Source organism: Capricornis sumatraensis, chromosome 14, assembly GCF_032405125.1.
Source record: "Capricornis sumatraensis isolate serow.1 chromosome 14, serow.2, whole genome shotgun sequence".
NCBI classification, from domain to species: Eukaryota; Metazoa; Chordata; class Mammalia; order Artiodactyla; family Bovidae; genus Capricornis; species Capricornis sumatraensis.
The window spans coordinates 72067399-72093652 of NC_091082.1; the positions used below are offsets into that span (position 1 = coordinate 72067399).

The window sequence follows — 26254 nt, forward strand, 5'->3', positions numbered from 1 at the left end:
ATGAGTCAGCTCTTCGCATCAGGTGGCCAAAGTATTGGAGTTTCAGCATCAGTCCTTCTAATGAATATTCAGAACTGATATCCTTTAGGATGGACTGGTTGGATCTCCTTGCAGTCCAAGGGACTCTCAAGAGTCTTTTCCAACACCGCAGTTCAAAAGCATCAATTCTTCGGTGCTCAGCTTTCTTTATGGTCTAACTCCCACATCCATACATAACTACTGGAAAAACCATAGCTTTGATTAGATGGACCTTTGTTGGCAAAGTAATGTCTTTGCTTTTTAATATGCTGTCAAGGCTGGCCATAACTTTTCTTCCAAGGAGCAAGCGTCTTTTAACTTCATGGCTGCAGTCACCATCTGCAGTGATTTTGGAGCCCAAGAAAATAAAGTCTGACACTGTTTTCACTGTTTTCCCATCTATTTTCCATGAAGTGATGGGACCAGATGCCATGATCTTAGTTTTTCTGAATGTTGAGTTTTAAGTCAACTTTTTCACTCTCTTCTTTCACTTTCATCAAGAGGCTCTTTAGTTCTTCTTTGCCTTCTGCGATAAGGGTGGTGTCATTTGCATATCTGAGGTTATCAATGTTTCTCCCAGCAATCTTGATTCTAGCTTGTGCTTCATCCAGTCCAGCGTTTCTCATGATGTACTTTGCATATAAGTTAAAATAAGCAGGGTGACAATATATAGCCTTGACGGACTCCTTTCCCAATTTGGAACCAGTCCATTGTTCCATGTCCAGTTCTAACTGTTGCTTCTTGACCTGCATACAGATTTCTCAGGAGGCAGGTCAGCTGGTCTGGTATTCCCATCTCTTGAAGAATTTCCCGCAGTTTGTTGTGATCCACACAGTCAAAAGCTTTAGCATAATCAATAAAGCAGACGTAGATTTTTTCTGGCACTCTCTAGCTTTTTCAATGAATGAATAGACGTTGGCAATTTGATCTCTGGTTCCTCTGCCTTTTCTAAATCCAGCTTGAACATCTGGAAGTTCATGGTTCTTGTACTGTTGAAAATGTTCACGCTCATTTTTGCTTCCCGTTAAAGTCTCAGCTTTAGACATCCCTGACTCCTTAACTCTGGATTAAGAGCCTCTCGACGCTAGGGGGTCTCACCTTGTGCTCCTTCCGAAAAGCATTCCTGCGTTCTTTTTACAAGGTCCCATATCCTGGTCTCTCTCCTTCCTAAGATGGTAAGTCCTCTGAAAGCAGGGGCTCTGTATCGATCCTCCAGTTTGCCCAGCACTTAGCACAGTACTTGGAGCATAATGGCTGCCTGCGTGATTGTATGAATGAATAAATAGGGCCCTTGTGCCAGGTCTGAGGAACCTGAGCCAGGATAGGGGCCCTGGGCATGAAAAGGATAAAACACTCATGAAAGAATCTGTAAGAACATAATTCTTGACAGCTGGCAACTGTGTGGATACACCTCTGATTACTAATGGGCATAGGAATGGCTACTCGCTAATATTCTCGCCTGGAGAATTCCATGGACAGAAAAGCCTGGAGGGCTACAGTCCACAGGGTAGCAAAAGAGTCAGGCACGTCTGAGCAGCTAACACTTAAACGTTTTTTTTTTGTTTTTTCCATGAAGAACTAATGTACTTCATGAGGTGCCGTTAAGTCCTAAAAACATACAAACAAGAATGTAGACAAAAGTTCTGGAAATAAAAATGTATTCTTTTGAAAGTGGCATGGTATTTGGAGTCAAAAGACTTGGCTATAAGCATTTATATTGTTTTTGCAGTCGTGACATTTCAGTTTCTTAAGTCATAAAATGGAGATAATGATACCTCTACTTTTGGGAGTCGTGAGGATTACGGGGACTAACGTACGTAGAATCATTTCGTAAACTGCAAAATGACAGAAAGCGTTAGTGATTACCAATGCAAAGATATTTGTATCTGTAAACAGATGAGAGTCATGCTGTAGTGACTAAATTATACATAATTCTGAACTACGTCAGGGATGTAAATCTCAAACCACCAGAGCACAGAGGAACATGGACAGCCTGCACCGGCTGAAGTTACACCTTTCCATTCATACGATTTGAGGAATGAATGCTCTGGTGAGACAGTAAGCCAGAGGGGCGATGGGTGAGTGTGCATGTGTGGTGTGAGGAGGGCTGGGTGGCCTCCTTCCCTCTGCCTGGTCTGGGATGACCTCACATTTGACTCCAAGCTTGAAGGTGTTAGGCGTTCGATTGTGTCTGACTCTTTGTAACCCCATGGCCAGTAGCCCGCCGGGCTCTTCTGTCCATGGAATTTCCCAGGCAAGAATACTGGAGTGGGTTGCCACTTCCTTCCCCAGGGAATCTTCCTGACCCAGGAATCGAACCTAGGTCTCCTGCATTGCAGATGGACTCAACTGTCTGAGCCAGGGAAGTCAAGCTTAGGTTCACGTTTTTGTTTTTTCAATCTGTCGAATCAATTACATATACATTTATACTCATCTTCCTGATACATTTTCCCTTTTAGCATTATGAAATGTCTCTTTTTCTTGTGGTGTTCTGTGCCTTGAAGTCTACGTTTTAAACTTTATTTGTTTTTGGCTCATGCCCCAAATCCTTCTGCTCAGATTTCTCTCTCCTTTCCTGCTCTGCTTCCCTCAAACCCTTCCCCTTCCACCTAGACATTCTATTTGTCCTTCAAGTCTCCGTCAGGAGGCTCACAGCATTCACCATCTCTAAAGTTGCTTTTTCCTCCCTTGAAAGAGACCTCACTCTTCTCTCTCATTCCCTGGTCAGGGGTTGCACCAGCTCCGAGTATTCCCAAGGTGGACTTGCAAGAGGTCCTTCCAACCAGCCTGTATCCCCGCTCCTGGACAGGGACTGGACTCTCACCTGTTTGTGCTCAGATGGCTGTTCTAAGCAGAGCAAACTGTAACACTCGCATTCTGATTTGGAATTTGGAGTCTGTATGGTTTCCTGTTGTTTGCTGTTTAGTTGCTTCAGTCTTGTCTTTTTGTGACCCTGTGGACTGTAGCCCGCCAGGCTCCTCTGACCATGAGATCTTCCAGGCAAGAATACTGGAATGGGTTGTCATTTCCTCCTCCAGGGGATCTTCCCAACCCAGCAATAGAACCCGCATCTCCTGCATTGGCAGGCGGGTTCTTTACCACTGAGCCAGCAGGGAAGCCCAGAAGCTCCCAGGCACACCATTTCCTCTTGCCTGCTGGCTTTGGTCATTCCCTTGTCTGCCTCCCTGACTTGAGACCTGGGACCAGGATGTGCAGTTGGCACCTTACGCATAGCATGTGCTCTGTTAAAGTCCTTAAAATAGTTATTTATTTACCTGACCCTTCCCAGAGAATTATTTGAGGGATTATGGGATTATATAAAATAAAACAAAAGCATACTTCATGTTTCCAAGGGACATGTGTCCAGTTACTATATTGTGCTCAGCCATGTCTGACGCTTTGTGACCCCATGGACTGTCGGCCACCAGTTTCCTCTGTCCATGGGATTTCCCAGGCAAGAATACTGGAGTGGATTGCCGTTTCCTTTTCTAGCGGATCTTCCTGACTCAGGGATCTAACCCATGTCTCTGATATGTTATACTATTAAGCCAATTAGCGCTACTTCTTTTTTAGGAAAAATGTGTAGGACCCTCATATTTGGCATGTTTGATGAACTAGGCCATGCCCAGGGTTCCGTTTGGTCTGTGACCCCTCTGAGTCCTGGCCCTTCCCCTGTTCTGCTCCCTCTGCCTGGACTCCTCTCTCCTCCCTCATCCACTTCTTCTCCTACTTCTAAGTCCATCTCAGCTTTCAGAGCTCTGTGGAGATCATTTTCTCTGGGAAGCAATCCCTGAAATCCTATGGGCTCAGCCTGTGTACTCCAACAGCATCCCTTCTCTCTGCACTTAGCGTCCTGTCATGTACATGGTTTGTTCTGTTTCTCCCTCTAATCCATCAGCACCAGGAGGCATTCACCAGGACTGTCTTGTTGACAGTTATTTCTGCAGTGCCTAGCACAGTGCCTGCTTTGTAGCGAACATGCAAATATTCATTGCACAGGAGTTCATAAATGGGTAAAAGAATCCCTTTGAGAGCCCAGAACAATTTCAGGATCAGAGTACATGAGAGTCAGTCTTAGAATATTATGAGCTAGCCTTTGGCTAAGTGACTTTCTACTCATTTCTGTTCTATTTAACAGGTATATTAATTAGAATGTAGGTCTGGCTACTTGTAACAGAGAGCCAAATTCACAACAATTTAAACAAGAAACACTTCTAATTCTTTCCCACAAAATAGTCCAGAGACAGGCTGTCCAGCACTGGTGATGGCAGCTCTGTTCTGTGGAATGATAGAGTCGGGCTGCCTCTGTCTTGATCTGATCTCCACCACCCCAAGACGAGGTGCTTTCACATGCTTCACGGTTGCAACAAAATCCTGGGTGGTCCAGTTTAGCCCTGGAATCCTGGGAACCTGGAACTGATGCTAAGACCTCCTGGACCCTCTTTGGACAGCTCAAGTCTGATACTGATTTCTAAGACTAATCATGTTGAGGGATTTCCCACTGCTTGCCCACCCTTTGCAGGTGGCAAGGACCAAGGACTTAGTTTGAGTTGGGCATGTATGCCAGAAATGCCAGCTGGTCTTCATGCTGAGGTCATGAGCCTTCAGCCAAGGGTGGTATGGTTTTCTGAGGTACGGGACACACTGACTTCACAGCAAGACATCCTGACTAGCTGCCGGAGAGGAATTCCTTCGAATAATGTTAAATATATTATCTATTTGACTATAAGTAAGTGTATATTACTTATTTTGTTCTAAGGTTGCCATATAACTTACAGTTGTACATTTCTTTACAGTGCCTTTGTGTTGAATTTACATTATTCTGGAGAGAAATCATGAGATTTTTATGATTAAGGTTCAAGACAAAGGCCAATCTACTCTATCAATTCTCTCATCCTATAATACATACACACTCAGTCAGTTCAGACACACACATACACCTCTCCCAATACCCTACCTCCCACTGCATGCATCCAAAACTCCCCTTTTCCACAACACACACACACACACACACACACACACACACACACACACGCACACACACACACACGTACCCATTATCTCTGGATGGAAAGGGAAGAAAAACCAGGATAGGCAGCTTTCTAGAGCATCCGCTATTCTATCTAGAAGAAGTTGAATCAACCAAGGGTTATGACTCCTCCCATCCTCCTGCCCTGAACTAAATACATTTTCATTCTATAGACCTCGCTTCATGTCCTAGACAAAACAGGATAAGTATGAGTTAGTACCAGTTGATTCTGCCAGTTTAACAGGAAAATAACAAGAACCAAAGATCTGTCTAAAATTTGTTCCTGGCAAAGGCAGTATTTGAGATATTTTCTGATTTTTAAAAAGACATCTAATTGATATGTGGCTCACAAGTGACTCTCTAAAACAGTGAGATTTACTTTTCTTTGTATCTTTCTGCGTGAGTAGTTACCATACTTGCAGCATTTGGGTTAATTATGATGAAAGTTAGATTTCCATCATATATGTTTTTCTTTTCTTTCCACCTTCTCCAAAGTTCTCCTTTAAGGCAGAAACTTTCCATTCTTGGTTTCATCCAAAAGACAAATATTTCTGGGAAAACACCACATTTAAGCTATTCAGCAATTCTGGTGTTATGTAACTGACCACACTAGGACTTTCAATTAACTTTGGTTACATTTTATTGAAGCGTGTCACAGACTAGCATAACTAGTGATAATTAAATTAAAAAAAAAACCTTTTGTATGTCTTTAAACAGGGAAAAATCCTTTTCAAAAGTGTGCAGCATCTTGTGATGATGACAGAAAGTAAATCTTTAGTCATTTGAAGTATTCTAAAGTTCACTGACTGTATTCCAAGATTGATTTTAGTGTGTTTAAGAATTTTTAGTGGCAGTAGGCTTTCCTTTCAGCATTAGTTTCCATAAAACCCAAGCTCTCCCGGTTCCCCTTCCCTCTCTCTCTTGTCTTCTGGTTACTTTTGTTTGGTCATCTTCAGTTGTCGATGCATTTTGAGATTGTTTAGACAATGTCTTCATATGAGGGAGAATTATGTGCATTAGTGATTTCAAACAACTTCCTATACATACTAACTTGCAACTCACTTTCTCCATTTCTAGTCTTTATCTTTCTTTCCCATCACTTCAATATCTCTATTTTCTTTCTCTCCGTAACTGAACTGATCATATTTTCACCCACAACAAAATGCCCCTCCCATTTTCTCTTTGTTTTCCTGTCTCTACCACAATCCCAGTGTCCCACTCTTAAAAACTTGCAGGTATTTTTTTTCATTCTTCCCCTCTTCATTTCCTTGCAACAAGCTGCCTATCCTCAAGTTGCAACATTTGTTTTTCCAAAATGTCATTCAGACTCTATTTCAAAATCCTTATCTTGTCTTAGCCTAGGTGTTGATTATTTGGCAAGTACATGACTGTAATAGCTTTCTATCTGATGACCCTACCACTCCACTTTCTTACCTCTAAGCCATCCTTTGGACAAGTATTAGAAACATCTTGTTCACACTCTTTAATCATTTCAGTTTCCTCTTATATCAAACCAGGAATCTCCACCAACCAACTTCTTTATTTAAACTTCATTTCCCTGGACCACATTAGCCAGTTTTCTAAGCAATTACTATCCTCTGAAGCTTCTATTCTTCCTACTGGAAGACTTCCTTTTCTTCCTTCCAGTACATCTTGCTTTGTTTGTTTGTTTCTTTTCCTTCAAAGCTAGTGGTAACACAGCCTTAATAAAAACTGTAGTTATCCGAGAGTCCTTTAAGGGCACTCGCCACCTGGCCCCTTTTCACAGCTTCCTCTCAGAGACACACTGCTCAGTACCCTGCTCTCTAAATCTGCACCTGCTGATCTGTGGTTTTGTAAAGTCATTTTTTATTTTTTCCCTTTATGTTCTTTTTCTGCTTCTAGAGTATAAGCAACCTTAAGGTAGAGATAATATCTAAGATTTATTTATGGTCAGTTCAGTTCACTTGTTCAGTAGTGTCTAACTCTTTGCGACCCCATAGACTGTAGCATGCCAGGCTTCCCTGTCCATCACCAACTCCTGGAGCTTGCTCAAACTTATGTCCATCGAGTCAGTGATGCCATCCAACCATCTCATCCTCTGTCATCCCCTTCTCCTGCCTTAAATCTTTCCCAGCATCAGAGTCTTTTCCAAGAGTCAGTTCTTCACATCAGGTGGCCAAAGTATTGGAGTTTCAGCTTCAGCACCAGTCCTTCCAATGCATATTCAGGACTGATTTCCTTTAGGATGGACTGGTTTGATCTCCTTGCAGTCCGAGGGACTCTCAAGAGTCTTCTCCCAACGCCACAGTTCAAAAGCATCAATTCTTTGGCGCTCAGCTTTCTCCACAGTCCAACTCTCACATCCATACATGACTATTGGAAAAACCACACCTTTGACTAGACAGACCTTTGTTGGCAAAGTAATGTCTCTACTTTTTAATATGCTGTCTAGGTTGGTCCTAGCTTTTCTTCCAAGGAGCAAGTGTCTTTTAATTTCATGGCTGCAGTCACCATCTGCAGTGATTTTGGAGCACAAGAAAATTTATACTTATATTTATTTATATTAAATATATATTTATTTACTCAGCAACAATTACCGCTTGCTAAATTTATAGCATGAATTTATGTATGTATTTCTCTGTTAATAGGTCAAATAGTTATTTATTGAGCATCTACCATGTGTTAGGTACTGTGTGAGCTGCTGGAGTACAATGATGAGAAAACTGACATTACCTCTGCCTTCATAGAGTTTGGGGGAAATGGGTATTTATCAAATAATCACATGATTTGATGAAAAATTACAAATGTGATAGAACTGCAAAGGGAGGAGGTGCCATGAGAGCACATATTAGGGTGCTTTAGCCCAAGTGGGAGAGGAGAGGAAGGAGGAATGTCCCCCAAAGAGGGAATCACATGAGTAAAGAAGACTGTAGGTGGGGGACTTCCAGTGGCTAATACTCCATGCTTTTAATGCAGGAAGCCTGTGTTTTTTTTCCTGGTCAGGGAACTAGATCCCACATGCCACAGTGAAGATTGAGGATCCTGCATGCTGCAACCAGGCCCTGGCACAGTCAAGTAAATAAATAAGAAAGAAAGAAAGAAAGACTGGGGTTGCTGAGCCCAGAGAGTGTCTAGAAAGTGAAGGGGATGGAAGAGGCCAACCTGGGCAAGACTTTACGGAATATGAAAAAGATTTAGGTTTTTATTCTTAGCAATGGGGAGCAACTAGAGGGATTTAAAATAGGTAGCCAGTGGAAATTTGCTGTATGACTCAGGGAACTCAAACTGGGGCTCTGTGACCATCTAGAGGAGTGGGATGAAGTGGGATGGGGGAGAGAGGTTCATGAGGGAGGGGATATATGTATACCTATGACTGATTCATGTTGCTATATGCCAGAAACCAACACAGTATTGTAAAGCAATCATCTTTCAATTAAAAATAAATAAATTGAGAAAAAATAAGAATAGGAGGTGATGGTATGGTGATTTAAAAAGATAACTCTGATCCCTGCGTGGAGGTAGTTTGAGGTAGGAGAAGACACAAAGTGTCGTATTTTTCTGTGCCATATAGAGACTTGATGTTGCTCACTGACTAACCAGTCTGGTTCTTTGTATCATGAAGTTTTTGCTTCAAGCTGCAAAATCTTGAGTGACTCAATCTATAGGTCTGATTTTTCATGTAGTCAGTCTCTTGTAGCTTTTGCAACTTATTGACTTGACACCATTATCACCATCGACAACCTTAACTGAGTATTAACTATGGTGCCAGATACTGTGCCAAAGACTCATTAAATTCTCACTCTGAGCCAGTGAGGAAGGTGTTTATATCCCTGAGTTTTACAGACTTAGAGATGAGACCTTGCCTCTGAGAGAACTGGATTGATCAGGACTCAAATCTAGGTGTCTCTGACTACGTGTTCTAGCAGCTTTATTTGGGTTTTCGGTACCACTTCAATATATTATGGAAAAAAGAGGTTCCTTTAGCTCTGAAACAAGATATAATTTGGCTCATTGCCCAGTAACTTCTTCCAGAGTCTTGGTCAAAGCCCATCCTGGCATTAGGTCACCCATCTCCCATTTTGTAGAATGTTTTGTTACGTATCACAGAGACCTGCCATTATGTCTGAGCTGATTGTTCTAAGTTTTGATCTTTTCAACCATGTGAACACATTTCTGGATGTCCTTTACAGAAATCTGTAATTAGATAAGCTTATAATGCTTATTAGCCCAACTTACAAACTATTCCAGTAACCAACTTCCTCCCCAGGAAAGCATCATCAACAATTAAGAATAACCACCCCCAACTGGTAAACTATTAGTTGAAAAGCGTTTATCATCGTGGCCAGAGGAGTCTTCTGCCTTTGGCCTGCCATCTGTCAAGTGCTGTTTGTGCTTCTTCTGTCTCCATTTTCTACCCCCTAAGGCAGCCTCTTCTTTGGTTGTAGTTGGTCCATCTAAAATTGACTTGTAATTTGCTTGTCTAAATAAATAACTCCCTAATAACAGAGCATAGAAAAATTCTAACTCCTACCTCATAGTATGTCCGTGATAATTAGTAAAAATAACTTTGGGCTCTCAGAAAATAGTAATAACTCTCTACTGCTTTGAGTGTTTGGAGGACTGGTCATCTTCAACGAAGCATGACTGGTTCCTTATCTTTTGCAAAGCAGGGTTGAAAGTTCAAGCAAAGAGTTGGTGAATGGAGCAACCCATAGCAAGATGGGTTTCTAGCAGAGCTAGAAACAGCCATAGCAAGATGCCTGGCTGATGGTGGAAGGCTGAAGAAGGAAAGTTAATGAGCAACATAGCTTATAAGCCTGAAGATTAGGGGGAAGCATTTCATAGGGATGTTGAGAGGATTAAGTGGTTTACATTTGGACAAACCTTTGATATTATTGGGGGAAGGAGTTAAGAAGAAGTAACAGATTAATTTGTTTATGTACCTCACCAAAAGTTTTTTTTTTAGGAACCTATAGATAGCTAAGCTTCCCAGGTGGCTCAGTGGTAAAGAATCCACCTGCCAAGGCAGGAGTTGTGGGTTTGATCCCTGGGTCAGGAAGATCCTCTGGAGAAGGAAATGGCAACCCACTCCAGTATTCTTGCCTGGAGAATCAATCCCATGGACAGAGCAGCCTGGCAGGCTACAGTCTATGGGGTCAAAAAGAGTTCCACTCAAAAGTGGGAAAGTTTTTCAAGCTCATCTGTTTCGGTAAAGGCTTTAGGAAAGCAGAGGCAATATGCACTCAGCAGCCCTAATGCGTGGAAGGAGAGTCCTGGCCCCTCAGTTACTTAGCTTTTTTCACGTAGCTGTTGTTATTACTGTTGCTGTCTTTGGACCGTTTTCCTCTATACTTTCCACTGGGCGCAAGACATCACAGTCTAGCAGTGAGTTTGAGGACAAAGCCTTGGACTTTCCATTTCTATCTTATGCTGATGTTGCCATATTTAAGACAAGTTTTTGCCTACTTATTTCCAAGTACAATGTCTATTATGCTTGCAGTGCTCCGATTCTTCTGTCACATGGTAAATCTGTTACCTGAGCAGACATCAAAAGAACATGCAGATTGCAAACCAAATGCAGTAAATGAACACAGAATTGCACTAACGGGAAAGAGTGTGGGGGTAGGGAGAGAAGAAGATACATTTTTATTCAAGGCCGCACCGCCTATGTTCCCAAAGCACTCTCTCAGGTGCTTTATTTAGCATAGTTTATTCTGTTAGCTACTTTACATAGGATAGTTTATTTAACACTCACGATAGGCATGAAAGGAAATATGAGGACAAGGCTATGAGAAGAGAGGGTCAAGCTCTAGGTTGAGATATAACAAGTGTCTCATCATTTACCTAGGCACATAAGTATTACTCCATGTCAACCTACATACATAACTATACTAGTGAATATAAAAATCGTGAATTTTTATGTTTTTTACTTTTTTCTTGCAGCCACAGATGTAGAGTAAAATCTAGAAAAGCATGATGTCACAGAAGCCAATGACTAAATAAATGAATAAATGGAATATATAAATTCTGTATTTCCATTTCTTGATAGATTCTCTTAAAGAATCTGCACACAAGCTGCTTATGTTTGCTCTTACCAGTTCTCTATTTATTGGCCCTGAGCAATAAAAAATTTTTTTTCTTTCTCTCATTTGGGGTTCTTCCATACCTCTTCCCTTTTCCTGTTATATCCTAAGAATCTTCTATTGCTCCTGACTTCCAGTGATCACCAAATATGGTGACATAAAACTATTCCTAGCAATATCCTAATGCTTTCAGAATAGATATTTTCTGATTTCCTTCTCCTCCCCTCAGCTAACAAATTTCAAGTGTATAGTACCTGTTGACTATAAACATAATACTGTACAGAAGATCTCTAGCACTTTTTCATCACTGAAGAGCAACTCCTTATTTCCCCCTCCCCTAGCTCCTGGCAACCACCCTTCTACTGTCTGCTTCTACAACTTTGATTAATTGAGATACTGCATGTAAATGGAATCATGCAGTATTTGTCCTTCTGTGACTGGCTTACTTAACTTAGCATAATGGCATCTAGGTTCATCTGTGTAGTTCAGTTCAGTTGCTCAGTCATGTCTGACTCTTTACAACCCCATGGACTGCAGCACGCCAGGCTTCCCTGTCCATCACCAACTCCCAGAGCTTTCTCAAACTCATGTCCATCGAGTTGGTGATGTCATCCAGCCATCTCATCCTATGTTGTCCCCTTCTCCTCTTGCCTTCAATCTTTCCCAGCATCAGGAATGAGTCAGCTCTTTGTAGCAGGTGGCCAAAGTATTGGAGTTTCAGCTTTAGCATCAGTCCTTCTAATGAGTATTCAGGACTGATTTCCTTTCGGATTGACTGTTTGGATCTCCTTGCAGTCCAAGGAGATCTGTGTAGTTGCATATGACAAGATGTCCTTCTTTTTCAAGGCTGGATAATATTCTGTTGTCTATATATATCACATCTTTATCCATTGATGCACTGATGTCCATTTACATTGTTTCCACATTTTGGCTATTATACATAGTTCTGCAGTGAATGTGGGAGCACTCAGGTCTCTCTAAGATCTTGATTTAAATTCTTTTGGATAAATACCCAGTAACGGAATTCCTGGATCATAAATTCTATTCTTAATTTACTGAAGAACCTCCAGATTGTTTTTTATAATGGCTGTACCAATTAACATTCTTACCAATAGTGTTTGTTCAAGGGTTTCTTTTTCTCCACATTCTGGTCAACATGTGTAGTTTTTTGTTTGTTTGTTTTTTAAGTAAAGGCCATCCTAAGAGATGTGAGGTGATATGATATCTTATTTGGTTTTGATTTGCATTTCCCTGATGATTAGTCATGGTGAGCTTCTTTTCACAGAACTGTTGACCATTTGTGCATCTTTGGAGAAAAGTGTTTTTTAAAGTCCTTTGCCTATTTAAAAATCCAGTTATTATTATTTTTGCCATTGAGTTATAGGAGTTCCTTATATATTATGGATATAACTCTTTATCAGATGTTGCTTGCTAACATTTCCTCTGATACCATAGGTTGCATTTTTACTCTGTTTCCTTTGCTGTGCAGATGTGTTTTAGTTTGATGTAGCCTCACATAACCTGTTTTTGATTTTGTTGCCTCTGGTTTTGGTGTCATGTCCATGAAATCATTGCAAACACCAATGTTATGAAGCTTTTCCCTTATGTAGTCTTCTATGAATTTTATAGTTTCAGGTCTTCTGCCTAAGTCTTTAATTAATTTTGAGTTGATTTTTGTGTATGATGTTAGATGTGTTCAGTTTCATTCTTTTGCATGTGAACATCCAGTTTTCCCAGCACTATTTGTTGAAACTTATCAGAACTAACAAGTGAATCGAGTAAAGTCACAGGATATAAAATTAATGTATGAAAATCAGTTGCATTTCTATACATTAATGATGAACAATCTGAAAATGAAATTAAGAAAACAATCCCACTTCAAAAAGCATTGAAAAGAATAAAATGCCTAGGAATAAACTTAACCAAGGAGATGAAAGATGAACTGCTGATATCTTTTAAACAAAACTTGACCTGTTCTTTTAGGACTATATAAGGTCATAGGTAGGTTAATCTAGTAAATAAATTCAAACTTAGTTATAAATGGCTTACTGATTTATCCTCCCCAGATACTGATTAGGAGTATTTTAACCCAAAAGTATGTAATAAGGTAATACTGGCTGAGCTGCCTGCAGGTGGAATATTTTAAAATAAATATTTAAAAATTGTAAACTGCAACACTTGGTTGTTCTGTCTAGCAGAAAACCAGCCTTTTTTTGAGGAATAACATTTGGACAAAATCATGTACATTATTGGGTATAAATACAAGTAGTTATTCTTGGAAAATCTCTCTGAAATTATTTAGTGAGAAGACATCATTTTAGATTTCCGCACATTGCACATGTACAACTGTTCAGTGAGTCTGGGAAAATGCAGTTTGGGAGGAAGTGCGATAATAATAAGGGAATGGAGCTTTTTTGATCATGCCCTAGGTGAGTTGTATACATATTCCACTTAATCCTCTTGCAGACTCTATGAGGTAGATGTTCGTTCCATTTTGTTATTGTTCTGGTTTAGTCACTAAGTCGTGTCCAACTCTTTTGTGACCCCATGGACTGTAGCCCACCAGGCTCCTCTGTCCATGAGATTTCCCAGTAAGCATATTGGAGTGGGTTGCCATTTCCTCCTCCAGGGAATCTTCCTGACCTAGGGATTGAACCCATGTCTCCTGAATCAGCAGACGGATTCTGTACCAGAGCCGTCAGGGAAGCCCTTGTCCCATTTTACAGATGAGGAAATGAAAGCCCAGGGAAGTAGCACCCAAGTTCACTGTTAATGTAAAACCAGGATTTGAAGCTGCATCTGCTGGAAGCCTCTTTCCCTCTTACTCATCAGGTAGCCTGCCAGGGAGTTGGTGGAGAGGAGGCTGATGAGATCTGAAACTTGACTGGACTCTTGTGAGTTATAAGCTGCCCTGTCCAAGAAGGCTTCCTGGGAGGGGCAAGTTTGAAGAAACTTCTTAATATCCCTGAACTAGAAAAATTTAAGGGGTCATCTCCAAATTCACAGCCAAAAATCAGGTTACAGTAGTTGTGAAATTAATCTGATGGGTTGTTTAACTGTCCCCAGGTGTATCTTGTGTTCCTCAGGATCACTGAATAGGGGTGCTCCTGGAATGGCTTAAGAGGCAGGTGGTAGGTCTTCCACACCATTTTCCTCTGGACACTGGGGACACGCTATGCTGGTGGTCATTGAAAGGTCACGTTTACGTGCTTTCGTAGAAATAGAAATAATCAAAGCTTGATAAAAAGAGCATCCCTTCTGTCCAATAGTTTGTGGTTGTTTGTGGGGAACTTTGCTGAGTGACTTCGAGAAGTTCTGAAGTGTCCAAAGATCTTTTTATTTTTCCTGGATGCACCCTCACTGTCATTTATTTCTGCTTTCCTGGGAACACCAGTACACTGAAGTCTCTAGCTTTTCAGTTCATAATACGTTTATTATTAACCAAAGCCCAGCCTTATGCCTCAGCATGGCAATTAGTGAGAGGCCTTTCTTTTAAAAAAATTTAAAGGCTATTAAATTCATTTAGGGGAGAACAGTATAAAAGACATGAGCGCTAAACTTTTTTTTTTTTTGCAATTGGCATGGAATTCTGTCATGTGCCAATGTTTGATTATATTATCATCTGGAATTTCGCTGTTGATTTACTTTCTGTTAGGACAAAACTCCCTCTGGCAGTGTCCTCCGAATGGCTCTCTCCCCGAGGTTATCATCCCACGGTGTCCCTACAGTACAGACAACTCAACCCATGGTGACGACTCACAAAGACTCACGGAACCTCCCGGGCCGCCGGTGGCCCGATTTCCACGCTATCAGTCTCAGCAGAACTCTCTCCTGCTTTGCCCCTTTCCCTCCCACAGTGGCCAGTTACAGTTGATGAGCCTTAAACTATGGGGGGCTAGAAAGACGTCCAGAGGCATTTCCTGTTGGTGGTGTGCTGATTCAGAACAAGCGCATCCCTGGGGCGTGGGTTTTGGAAACCCTCTGACCAATTCTCTTTTTTTTGTCCTTAAGAAAAACTTGCTGGCTTCTAGTACTGCCATTCTCAGTGGGGTCGCCCTTACTGAATCTAAATTCCATAGGTAACAAGCAGATAATAGACGTTTATCCGACCCCCTCCTCCCATCCCTTTTTGCACCGCTTCCCCCTTTATTTCTTTGAGCGAAGGAAGGAAAAACACACTTAGATCCCCGATACCACACCCGGATCTTTTGGGGGCACCTGGTGGCCAATCAGGAAAACCTGATCCACTAGAAAGGGTGGCTGGCTGCCGATCGCATTCAGAGCTGGAGAAATCACGGCGTGCTAACTTTATCCGCGGGATTTCAGAAAGGGAGAGTGTGCTCCCGAGCACAAACAGGAAAGCCTGACATCACGGAGCGGCGGGGTGGCGTGGGGAGGAGTCTGCGGCGCCCTCGCTCGCCGGCTCGCTCGCCGCGCTCCCTTTGTGGCCGAGTCGCGCGCACCGGCGGCGGCGGGCGCGTGTCTGTGCTCCGTGCGCGGCGGCCGCGCTGGGCCGGGGCTTGGAGGCGCCGCGGCGGAGACGCGCGGGGATCGCGTTCGCCTGGGAGCAGGGCGCATCATGCCGCGTCCACACACCGGAGAGAAAACTGAGAATGAAATTGCTTTGGCAAGCTAAAATGGTAACGAGAACTCTTTGCCTTCTCCCGACGCTGCTCTGGTGGGGAATCTTCTCCCGCTTTCTCTGGGCGGGTTTTGGACTCCCTCGGAGTGAACGGAGCCATCCGATCCCAGACTTTGGAGCTCAGAGCTCTCTCTCGGCTTTCTCCGCCTTCCTCTTTGCGTGTCTTCTCCCTTTAAACCATACTTATTTTTCTCAGCAGTTGCCTTTGGTGTATCTGGGCTGATGTATGTCAGCAAAGAAAAACTTTTCAGGCAAGAGGTCTGTGAGTCTGGGTGAACCGCGGAGCGCCTCTGAGTCCCAGCGGCTCTTTAAACACAAACTTCAAGTTTAGGGAAACCCAGGGGGTCGCTGCACGCAGCCGATGTGTTGCTTTTTTTCTGCACTTGCCAGGTTATTTGACGGAAATAAAAACTTTTCCCCTCCTGCTAACTTTCTGGGTTCCCAGACAATAAGAGGAGAAAAAAGACATGCGAAGCATTTCGTTCCAAAGGAACGAGCACTCTTAGCATTTTAAACACTTCTTTGTGGCAGAGTTTAAAATGCAGTTTGCTCCAAGAACGGAGCCACTTGTAATGAGACAAACTTTTTCTGCCAGTGAATTCTTTTTCCTCTCATTTAAGGAGGAAAAGTGAACCAGGACTAAACTTCAGTTTCTTTAAGAAAGAAAAAAAGACTTTAAAAAGGTATTTAAGATAGTGAAGGAGTCTAGGAAAAATAATTAAATGGAAAAACCCTGGGCTCTTGATAGCATAGCAAAGGGCTGGAGGGCCAAGAAAATCTCAGTATTCCCTCTATCACAGTGTGTCTTATGTTGCTCTGATTGTAATATTTACTTTGAACAGCTCATCTTATGCCCTGAGTGCTGTTGTAAGCAGCAAAGCAGCTGGGATAGATTGGTTAGCGGAGAGAGAAAAAACAAACCAACAACTTTTTCTGATTCTTTGTCCTGTCTCCCGGCAGAGCTCGATTCAGGACTGGGGTGAAGAGGTAGAGGAAGGAGCTGTTTACCATGTCACCCTCAAGAGAGTCCAGATTCAACAGGCTGCCAATAAAGGAGCGAGATGGCTCGGGGTGAGTAAAGCTGGGGAGACTGTGAGCCTTGGACTAGCAGGGCCTCTTGCTCTGTGAATATCATTATTATTTAGCAGAGGCAGGTTTTTTTTTTTTTTTTTTTCCTCCATTTCTTCTCTTTTGGCCTTAAAAAGGAAACTGCCAATGAGCAAGTGTTTGCACTAGCCATACCGGTCTGGTTTTGTACTTATTCTTTTCCGAAGCGTCTCCCTTAGGTTTGTCAATAATTCAGAACCTCTTAGAAACATCTTGAGGTATTTGGAAAGTAGAGTAGGGTGGAGTGGCAGAAAGTAACGTAGATTAACAGGACCAGCAGATAGCACCGAGTCAGACAAGAGCCGTTTTGCCCCGCTGCCATCCTTTTCTCTCCGTCTCCCCCGCTTTTGATCCTGACAGCCCTTCTCCCACTCCTGTTCCTTTACCAAGTACCCAGAATGCTCAGGGGCGCTGATACTCCAAACCGGCCTCCTATGGGGGATGGCGCATTTCCCACGGTTACATCCTTTACACGGTATGTAGTGTCCACCACTTTATGCGTCCTGTGCGTGGAGGGATGGGGCTTTGGAGAAACACTGCTTCCATAAACAACATCCCCCACCTCCCTCTGCTGAGATTTTAAAGCATTGGGTGAGATCATGTGAGTTATTCCTTATCTGCTTAATGGATAAGCAGATTCATTATCTGATTAATTCATTATCTGATTAATGGATCCTTCAGCATATCCCAACTAAAGGGGCTGTGGGAAGCCTGGGCAGACATCATCATGTGGAAGAACGAAGGAGTTCTTCATCTGGAGGTAGAAGGAATCCTCCGAGAACAGTGAGGTGACAGAGAGCCTTGAGAAAGAAGATAGCTGTAAGCGAACAGAGAGGACAGAGTGTGGTTTCCCCGGGCCTTATTCTGGCCATACTCAGGCCTCACAGCTGATGGGCTTGAGAACAGTAAAGATTATGCACTGGCATCCAATCTCTACTGGCTTTGGATTTCAGAAAATCCATTTTTTTAAAAAATTTGATCAACAGTCAAAGGTCAGGTGCGAAAGAGGACAGGAAACAAAACTGCCCAGAGCTTTAAGACCAGAGGCAGCATGTGACTTGTAATTCCTGGAGTTTAAGGCAGGATGGCCAGCAGCAATGATTTCCTCTTCCGTGGATCTCCTGGGCTGCTGACACAGGCATTCACTGCTTTGGGCTTCCCCAGCTGCTTCAAGTCAGGCTGCGTATTTGGGGTTGAAGTACCACCCTCTGGGGCAGTCAGTTGTTAGGTGCATCTGCAGATATGGCCTAGAAAGGTAGGAGCTTTTCCTTTGAAAGCCTGAGGTCTTCACTTATTAAACAGGTACCTTACTCGGAATATGATTTTGGAATTAATTAGATGCATCACCAGCAGACCTGATAGGAAAAACAGAACTAGAGTTCTGACAAGTCATCACTTTATTTTTGGTGGTTGGTTGCATGTATTGCATTTTATTTAAATACGGTATTGATGTGGTTTGGCCCGAGTATTTCAAAATGATTCACAAGCTTCTGAAGCAGCTGCCTTCAAAAGGGTCATTACATTTTCTGATGCCAGGTTGTTCCTCTCTTTATAATGAGACTGATGTTGCTTGGATGACAGCTTTAGTTTTTGGCCAAACACAATAGCCGTGAACGAGTAAGTCACGGGAAAATGGACAGGTTAACTCTGTAGGTCCCAAACACAACGAGGTATGGTTCATTTAGATGTCCCCGGTTATTTGGTAATTCTCACTGACCATTGTGCTCACGGGACTCCTCTTCTCTCCGCCCTCTCCCAGAGTCCTCACATTTATGCACAGTTCAGAGTTGGTTCATCCTGGATTTAGCAGTAGAGCTAAAACACCAAGAGGGAAATATGTGAAAAGATTGCTTCTAGTTGATGGAGGAATTTGTCCCCTCCTCCCATTTCAACAAAGTATGATTTGCTGTGATCACCCCTGGTGCTCAGGAACCAGTTCTAGGAACCCTCCCACCCCAATCCCCCTTCTTTTCTTGTCTTCGGTGTCCTGTTGGGAAGCACTGTTTTTGTCCTTGGAAATTCCAGGCTTAATTAAATGTGACTCAACCAATTGAGCCATAGCAATTACAAAGCTTTTCTCTTTAGGCCTGTGCGTGGCTTCTCTATACTTGTTTTTCCAGTCACCCTTTCAGAATTCTTCAGAGCAACCAGTTTTATTTATTGACTTATTATTGACCTATAGCTGATGTGCACTCCATTGTTAGTGGTCCCATATGCTACATGATGATTTGACATTTGCACACATTTATGAAATGATCACCATGATAATCCTAGTAAGCATTTGTTCCCATACAAAGTCACTGCGACGTTATCGACCGTATTCCTCATGTCGAAGCACCTGGGTTTATAGTGAACCAGAGATGGAGATGAGGTGAGCTTATGTCAAAATATGACAATGGTTCATGAGGAAAGGTGGAGTTGTGATTATCTCTTTCCACATGAGGAAACTAAAGTCCCGAGAAGTTAAATCACTTGCCAGGGTCACACAGCTAGGAAGTGGTAGAGGCTGGATTTGAACCCAAATGTTTAGTTCCTTGCTATTGGGGGCTGCCTGGGACCTGAAGGCTGCTTCCATAGTAGTGGAAGAAGGCATTGACTTAGGAGAACAACGATGCTTATCATATACTTTCCCCCTGCGTATTACCTGGTGCAAGACTCAAGACATACGGCTTTCTTTTCTTTACGCTTTGAGTGATAACTTGAGCTGCAAATTGAGATACTTGTTGTGAAGATGTGTTTCTTGTTGATAAGCTCTTCATCTTGGATGTGTAAAGTGTGGGGCACCAAAGATGTGCGAGCTTATGTAGCACCTGAGGGTGGGTACGACACTCATTACAGGTCTGTAAGGCTAATTAGGAAAGACTAAGTGACTGAGTGGGCTTCCCTGGAATCTGCCTGTCAATGTAGGAGATGCGGGTTTGATCCCTAGTCCAGGAAGATCCCCTGGAGAAGGAAATGGCAGCCCACTCCAATATTCTTGGCTGGGAAATCCCATGTAGAGCCTGGCAGGCTACAGTCCACAGGGTCCCTAAAGAGGCTACAGCCCATGGGGTCCCAAAAGAGTCAGAGACGACTTAGCATCTGTACAACAACAAAGTGACTGAGTATAATTTTTGTAGTTTCTAGTACTCTGATCACAAAACAGAATTAAGATCCAATTTGGGAAGAATAACAAAAAAATTACACATCCTTAGATGTGAAGTAGCGTATAATCCAAAACGTTGAGGACATTCTTTGTTTTGTTTGTGAAATTTTGTGTTCAGTTGATCTTTTGAAGTAACACCCTCTGTCTTCAGTTGTAAGTATACAGTCAACTATGGCCCAGGCTGGATTTAGTGTACATGCAGCTGCAACTTCGCTCACTGACAGTGAAGTTATGCTGGGCAACTTTGAAAAACCAAATATTATTGAAATACTGACTCAATTTTCTCTTTACAATAACATCTTAGCCTGGGATAATTTTACCCAGCTATAACCCTCAAAGAAAAATGGTTCTGATTATGTCAGAGAATCATAAAATCTCAGGGCTGGAAGAGACATTAAAAATAATGTATCCAACTGTTCGATTAAGCTTGTAGAAGAATTTCCAGTAATTTTTGGAAGAGCAAATGGTGAAAAGTTGTTATTCTACTTTGGTCTCAGCGTTGTGGTCATACACTGACAATGAAATGTAGAAACGACTTAGGAAAATATCAGTATTCTCTGGAAGCAGGAAACGTCCCATTTTAGGAGGACTATTCAAATGGACAGAGGAAAGGGAACCCACTGTTAGGGGAAGGGCTTCAGTGTCCAGAGCCTATTTTGCTGTCTTCAGACTATGACAGACAGGCTCAGGGTCCATAGAAATCTGTCAAACCCAAGGTTATCTCAGAGTGCGGAGATTTGTTTGACAGGCAGGATTGGAAGAGTGCGGTCACCTCTGCAAGGTCTGTGGGGAGTGGAATGGTCAGCAGACAGTCACATGGCTTTTCTCGGTTCTGGGCTTCTGTAGCCCATGTGTGGGGCCCCAGTGCCTCCCTGCACTTCGTCCCATGTTTATCACACTATCTCCCACAGAGGCCCTTGTTGGGTTGAATTGAAATGTTTGATAGTTGGGAGGATGGTAAAGATAATGAAATGGGACAGGAGGAAACAGAATGCCTTTAGAAATAAGAGGAACTAGAACTCTGTTCTGGTCCCTCGCGGGGCGTGTGAGTGCAGTGGGAAGGTAAGCACGAGTCAGTCTGGGTGGAGATGCTCACCCCAACTTGAGTCGACTGTTGGGACTGAGTCTGCCTGGTGTTTCCGAGGCCCTGCTCTCCATAGTGCCTTTAAATGGCGTACAGTGCTTTGAATTTTCAGCTCCCTTCACTTCTGGGAAGCTTCTCTGACCTCCCTGGCCTGGAGGAGGTACCCCTTCTGCCTGTTCCAGAAGCATTCTTTCTCTCTCTGTCATGTATGCACCTCCCCCTGCTGTAGCTGTTTGTTTATTTCCCATTAGACTCCAAGCCCCGTGAAGTGGGAACTGTGGCCATCTAGTTGACAGAAACTCAGTACTTGTTGAATGAATGGATCAAGCTTCATGCCTTCTGGGGAGGCAGATATTATCTTGATAAATGTGAAGGTATGGTTGCTCCTGACTCTAAACCAAATTAGCATGAAGATGTTAGCTTATAAAGAAGAAGGGTGCATGCGAGTGAGAAAAACTAATTAGCTATGATTACAGCTGTCTTACATCCTTTCTATAACAAAGGCAGGGCCCAAACAAAGGTAGTGATTATTCATTTTAACAACAACAACAGAAAAAATCATGGCAGTGAATTAACTTGCCTTAAAAAGCCCAGAGGTCCAATTGTTTTGAGTGTTGAGGAAAGAAAGGCGATACATAAGTTAGAAAGTGTTGGCAAATGTTACCATCCCGTGTGGTCTGTGTGGTTGGAGGGCTCAGGAGCAGGGTTTTAGAATTTTTAGGAGATAAGCCTTAGAGAGGCCCTCAGTTTATAGTTTGTCATCCTTGTTTTTATCTAGGAAAACAGGCCCTTGGGTTGTCTTATTCTGGTATATCAGAATGTTTAATTTAAGCTTTAGAAAGTAAATTCCAAAATTTAGCAACCATCTGTAAAAGAACCAACTGGTATTTTTCATTTTGACCATGGGAACATGTTTCTAAAATAATCCAATATTGAAAAAAAAAGGAAAAAAAAAATAAAATAATCCAATATTATGGCATGTGGCCTCCACCCATCAGGAAGAGATGGTAAATTTCAGTTGCCTGAGCTATTGTTGTTACCTTGAGTCCTTTCACTGCTTTCAGAATCTTCTGGGGTCTGTGTAAGGAATATTTCTCACGTAAGCCAAGAATATCCATTTCAGTTCAGCAATTCTGGGGACACTCAGTCAAGTTCAAGATACATGTCTGTCCCCAGCAAATACGTAACAGTGTAATCATGAGGCCCATTAACTCCTTGTGCTTATAGTATACGTGTGGGCTCAGTTATGTCCGACTCTTTGTGACCCCTTGGACCATAGCCTGCCAGGCTCCTCTGTGCATAGGATTAGCCTGGTAAGAATACTGGAGTGGGTTGCCATTTCCTCCTCCAGAGGATCTTCCTGACCCAGGGATGAACCTGCGTCTCCTCCGTCTGCTGTATTGGCAGGCAGATTCTCGACTACTGCGCCACCTGGGAAGCCCCATAGTGTATGTGCTGTAAAATTAATATTATAAACATATTTCATTCTTATTTCTGTCAAATTTTAAAGAAAAAATTCCTGGAGTTTTAAATTTTACACGGAAAGAAGAGCAATAAAGTCAGTACCCTGCCTTTCCCCTTTAGCTCTTAGCTTGGATTTTCCGCTGCCCCATCCCACTTATTCTGGTTTCCTTTGTCCACGGCATGCATATCCTTGTATGTATCCCCTTTCTACGTAATCAGAATCCTGTAGTGACTGACCTCTACACATTTTGCACTGAAATATGCAGTAATAGGCTAAAATAAGTAAAATGTTTAAATTTCTCCCCAAATAGACTTTTTACAGGAAAGGAAAAAAAAAAGATGTCTGTGAACAGAGCAAGGCAAATACTGGTGAAATGGGGGAAGATAGGGAGTAGCTTTGTTTCATGAGAGACACTCAGCAGGCTCGTGTGTGGGTTGCTGATGAGCGTGGCTGTCCCCACAGAGTTGATCTGGAATCTGGAGTCTGGGCAGTTTCTGGGTTGTTTGCTAGAGAAACACCCACTGTGAACTCCCTCGCTGCTGTTGCTGCGGTGCGATTCTGTCATCTGCATTGGAGTCTGCTAACCTCCCCTTTCATAGGATCCATTGATTCACCAACAGCCTACTTTATGCCAGACACCACGTTAAACCTTGGGAATTCAAAGTGATACAAGACACACCCCTTATTCTTCAAGAGATTTCAGGTAGTAGGGGAGACAGAAACGTAAGCTAACTACCATGTCTTGTGGTCAGTGTGACCAGTGCTGTGTGAGACATCTGCATTGGGTGTTAGGGGAGCCGAGAAGGGTGGTGTGTGTATCAGGTGGGTGTGGGCACTCCTGGAAGGCTGCACAGAAGAAGGGTCCTTTTGTGGTGAGTTGATGGATGGTTAGGAGTTAGGTGAGGATGTGGGGGGCACTGGAAGCAGGCAGTCCAGCCGGAGAACACAGTGTGGGAGAAAGTGTGGGGGCCAGAGATGAGAGCCCCTTGTGAGGCTCACCCTGGGGAAGGGAGGGGTGCCTTGGCGGGCAGTGATAGGAAAGGACCCCAGAGAGCAGGGCTGGGGCCAGGTCTGTGCTGAGCTGTGGAATTTGCTTGGTCCTGAGCACTGGGTTGTCATCACTGAAGGGCTTTCGGCAGAGTGGCTGGGTCAGATTTACATTTTAGAGAGATGACTGACAGCTGAGGGGTGGATGCCAGGGGAAGGAGCCGGACTAGGGAAGGAGGCTGAAGTGGTCATGAACTGAGGAAAAAGATAAGAACCTGGGTGAAACTGGGGCAGTGGTGCAAAGAGGGTGGGGAGTGTAGGGAGGACTGATGTTGAAGCTGAGACTCCAGTACTTTGGCCACCTGGTGCGAAGAGCTGACTCATATGAAAAGACCCTGATGCTGGGAAAGATTGAAGGCAGGAGGAGAAGGGGATGACAGAGGATGAGATGGTTAGATGGCATCACCGACTCAATAGACATGAGTTTTGGAGTAAACTCCGGAAGTTGGTGAGGGACAGGGAGGCCTGGCGTGCTGCGGTCCATGGGGTTGCAAAAGTCGGACACGACTGAGAGACTGAACTGAACTGCAGTGTAGGGAGAGTGGTGGGAGTAGGGCTGACGAGGGAAGGCCTGGCAGGCGTGGATCTTAGCCACCTGGGGTTCAGAGAGCAGGTCAGAAGCCTTCTGGCTTTCTAGGGTCAGCGGCACCCTCTTCTCATTGGATGAAATGTCCTGGGGACTTCAAGGCAGGCTTGCTCCATGTAAACACTAGCCAGTGTCTTGTCGGCACTCCCCAAAGACCAGACCCAGGCGTGCCTGCTGCGTCCTGTCCAGAGACGCAGTCTCGGATCTGGCTTATGAACGGGGGCGGGGGGGGCAGCAGGCACTGCTTGTTTCTCAGATTTCAGAGTTCTTTGAAGAGCCTGTGGTTTCTGTGTTTTTTTTTTTTTTTTTCCTTTCTCCTTCTAAAGTCTTCTGTTTCCTTACAAACTAAACAGATTGAATCTGTAGGCCACAGAGAGAGAATAAATATGGAACCCACAGGACTATGATTACAGAGTTGTATTTTGGACAACGGCAGTTAAAGTTATAATTGTGTTGTTAGAGACACAAGAAATTTTATGGTTAGGTGTTCTGGTCTCTTTCTTTCTCCCTGGTCGATGTCTTTAAACTCTTTCTATTTATTCTGGCTGTTGGCATGACCGCTCTCAGAGGCTCAGTCTGATTGCTGACTCTACTCATACAAAAGAAGAAATTTGGTAAGATCTAATGCTTCCTTCTAATATTCCTTCCTTCCTTCCATGTTCACTTCCTTCTAATGCTTCTGGGGCTTCCCTAGTGGCTCAGACTGTAAAGGGTCTGCCTGTAATGCAGGCGACCTGGGTTTGATCCCTGGGTAAGGAAGATACCCTGGCGAAGGGAATGGCAACCCACTCCAGTATTCTTGCCTAGGAAATCCCATGGACAGAGGAGCCTGATGGGCTATAGTCCATGGGGTCACAAAAGAGTTGGAGACGACTGAGCGACTAAATAGTGCTTCCTTAGTTTGCCACCTACCACAGTCCCAATCTTTCTCTCTTATACACACACACAGACACGCACACACCGTAAGTTGAAATGTCTTTTGGTGTTGTATTTTTTTAGGATTTGGTGCATCTTTCTAATGTCATTTCATGACCTCTATATAACTGATCAAAGCCTAACTTTGTCCTCTTTTGCTTGGTTTCTCTTGTGTTATTATTGGGATCGATTAAGTTTCTCCTATTTAGGAACTGTCTTCAGTTTAAAAAGGGTATAAATGAAAGGAGGAAGGAATAAAGGTAGGAAGAGATTACATTAGGTGGAAGACACCTCCTTGGATCAAATCCCGTTAGTCTTGGGCAGAGAGAGAGAGAGGCATGTCTTCTACTGCTGATCCTTTGGGCTTAACACTGTGGAAGTACCTGCGCCTTTTCACCGATGTGGCTGTGTCCTGTGTTTCGATGAATGGGGTTTTTGCGTGGCTTGGTTCCTCAGAGCCATCTTTATATCATGCCGTGTGCGACTGACTTCTGAGGATAATGATGGTGGTGGTTGGGAGTGGGCTGGTGTGTTGTTGGTGGCTCTGTATTTCCTTCCACCCTCACAGAATCATTACCCTACATTTTCTAGAGTTTAATTGCTTGTACCATCTGTGGTCCATTCATTTGAATTCATTTCCACACAGTTAATCTCATCCCATGTTCACTCCTCCAGACAGTCTTTGTTTGTTTGCTCTTTTCAGCAAGGAATTGAGCGATTTAACTTTTCTCCCTTTGTTTCATTTCCTGCTGATTTTAATACCCATCCTCATTTTTTATAAAAGCAAAGCCAAGGCTGGGTCCTTCCAGCTTCATCGTTCTAAAGACAGTTTGAAGGCCACAGACAAACCGTTTCTGCTGAAAGTAGAATGTCTCTGGTCAGTAAAGCCATCAGCTGAGGCTCTTGGCAGCTCTCTTGGTAGCAACTGTTCTTTAGTCAGATGCTGTTCTTCTGCCCGTGACTTCTGTCACTGCTGGTGACAGAGCTAGAAATCTGTGGATGATTTCTAACAAAAGTGCATGTAATGGATGTAGGTAAAAATAATTGAAACTAGATTTGACATTGGCTGAAAATGAAATGCTTCATAGTCCTGGCTCTTCTAATTAAAGTTGCAGTCCTTGAAATTCTTTATGGAGATAACGGATCCTTCC

The 26254-nt window shown here is 43.2% G+C and overlaps 1 protein-coding gene across 5 annotated transcripts in view; it reads left to right on the forward strand.

Moving 5' to 3' along the window:
- Positions 1-26254, forward strand: part of RGL1 (ral guanine nucleotide dissociation stimulator like 1) — a 171035-nt gene that overhangs the window by 19910 nt on the left and 124871 nt on the right. For 3 of the 5 annotated variants that reach the window (XM_068986493.1, XM_068986495.1, XM_068986496.1), the window contains exons 1-2: positions 15642-15752; positions 16715-16825. The exons of 1 other annotated variant lie outside the window; for it this stretch is intronic. In XM_068986493.1, the coding sequence (XP_068842594.1) occupies positions 15726-15752; positions 16715-16825 (138 nt within the window). In that variant the 5' untranslated portion in view covers positions 15642-15725. Of the gene's footprint in view, positions 1-15641; positions 15753-16714; positions 16826-26254 lie in introns of those variants that run through there. One more of the 5 variants, XM_068986492.1, reaches the window with a different exon arrangement.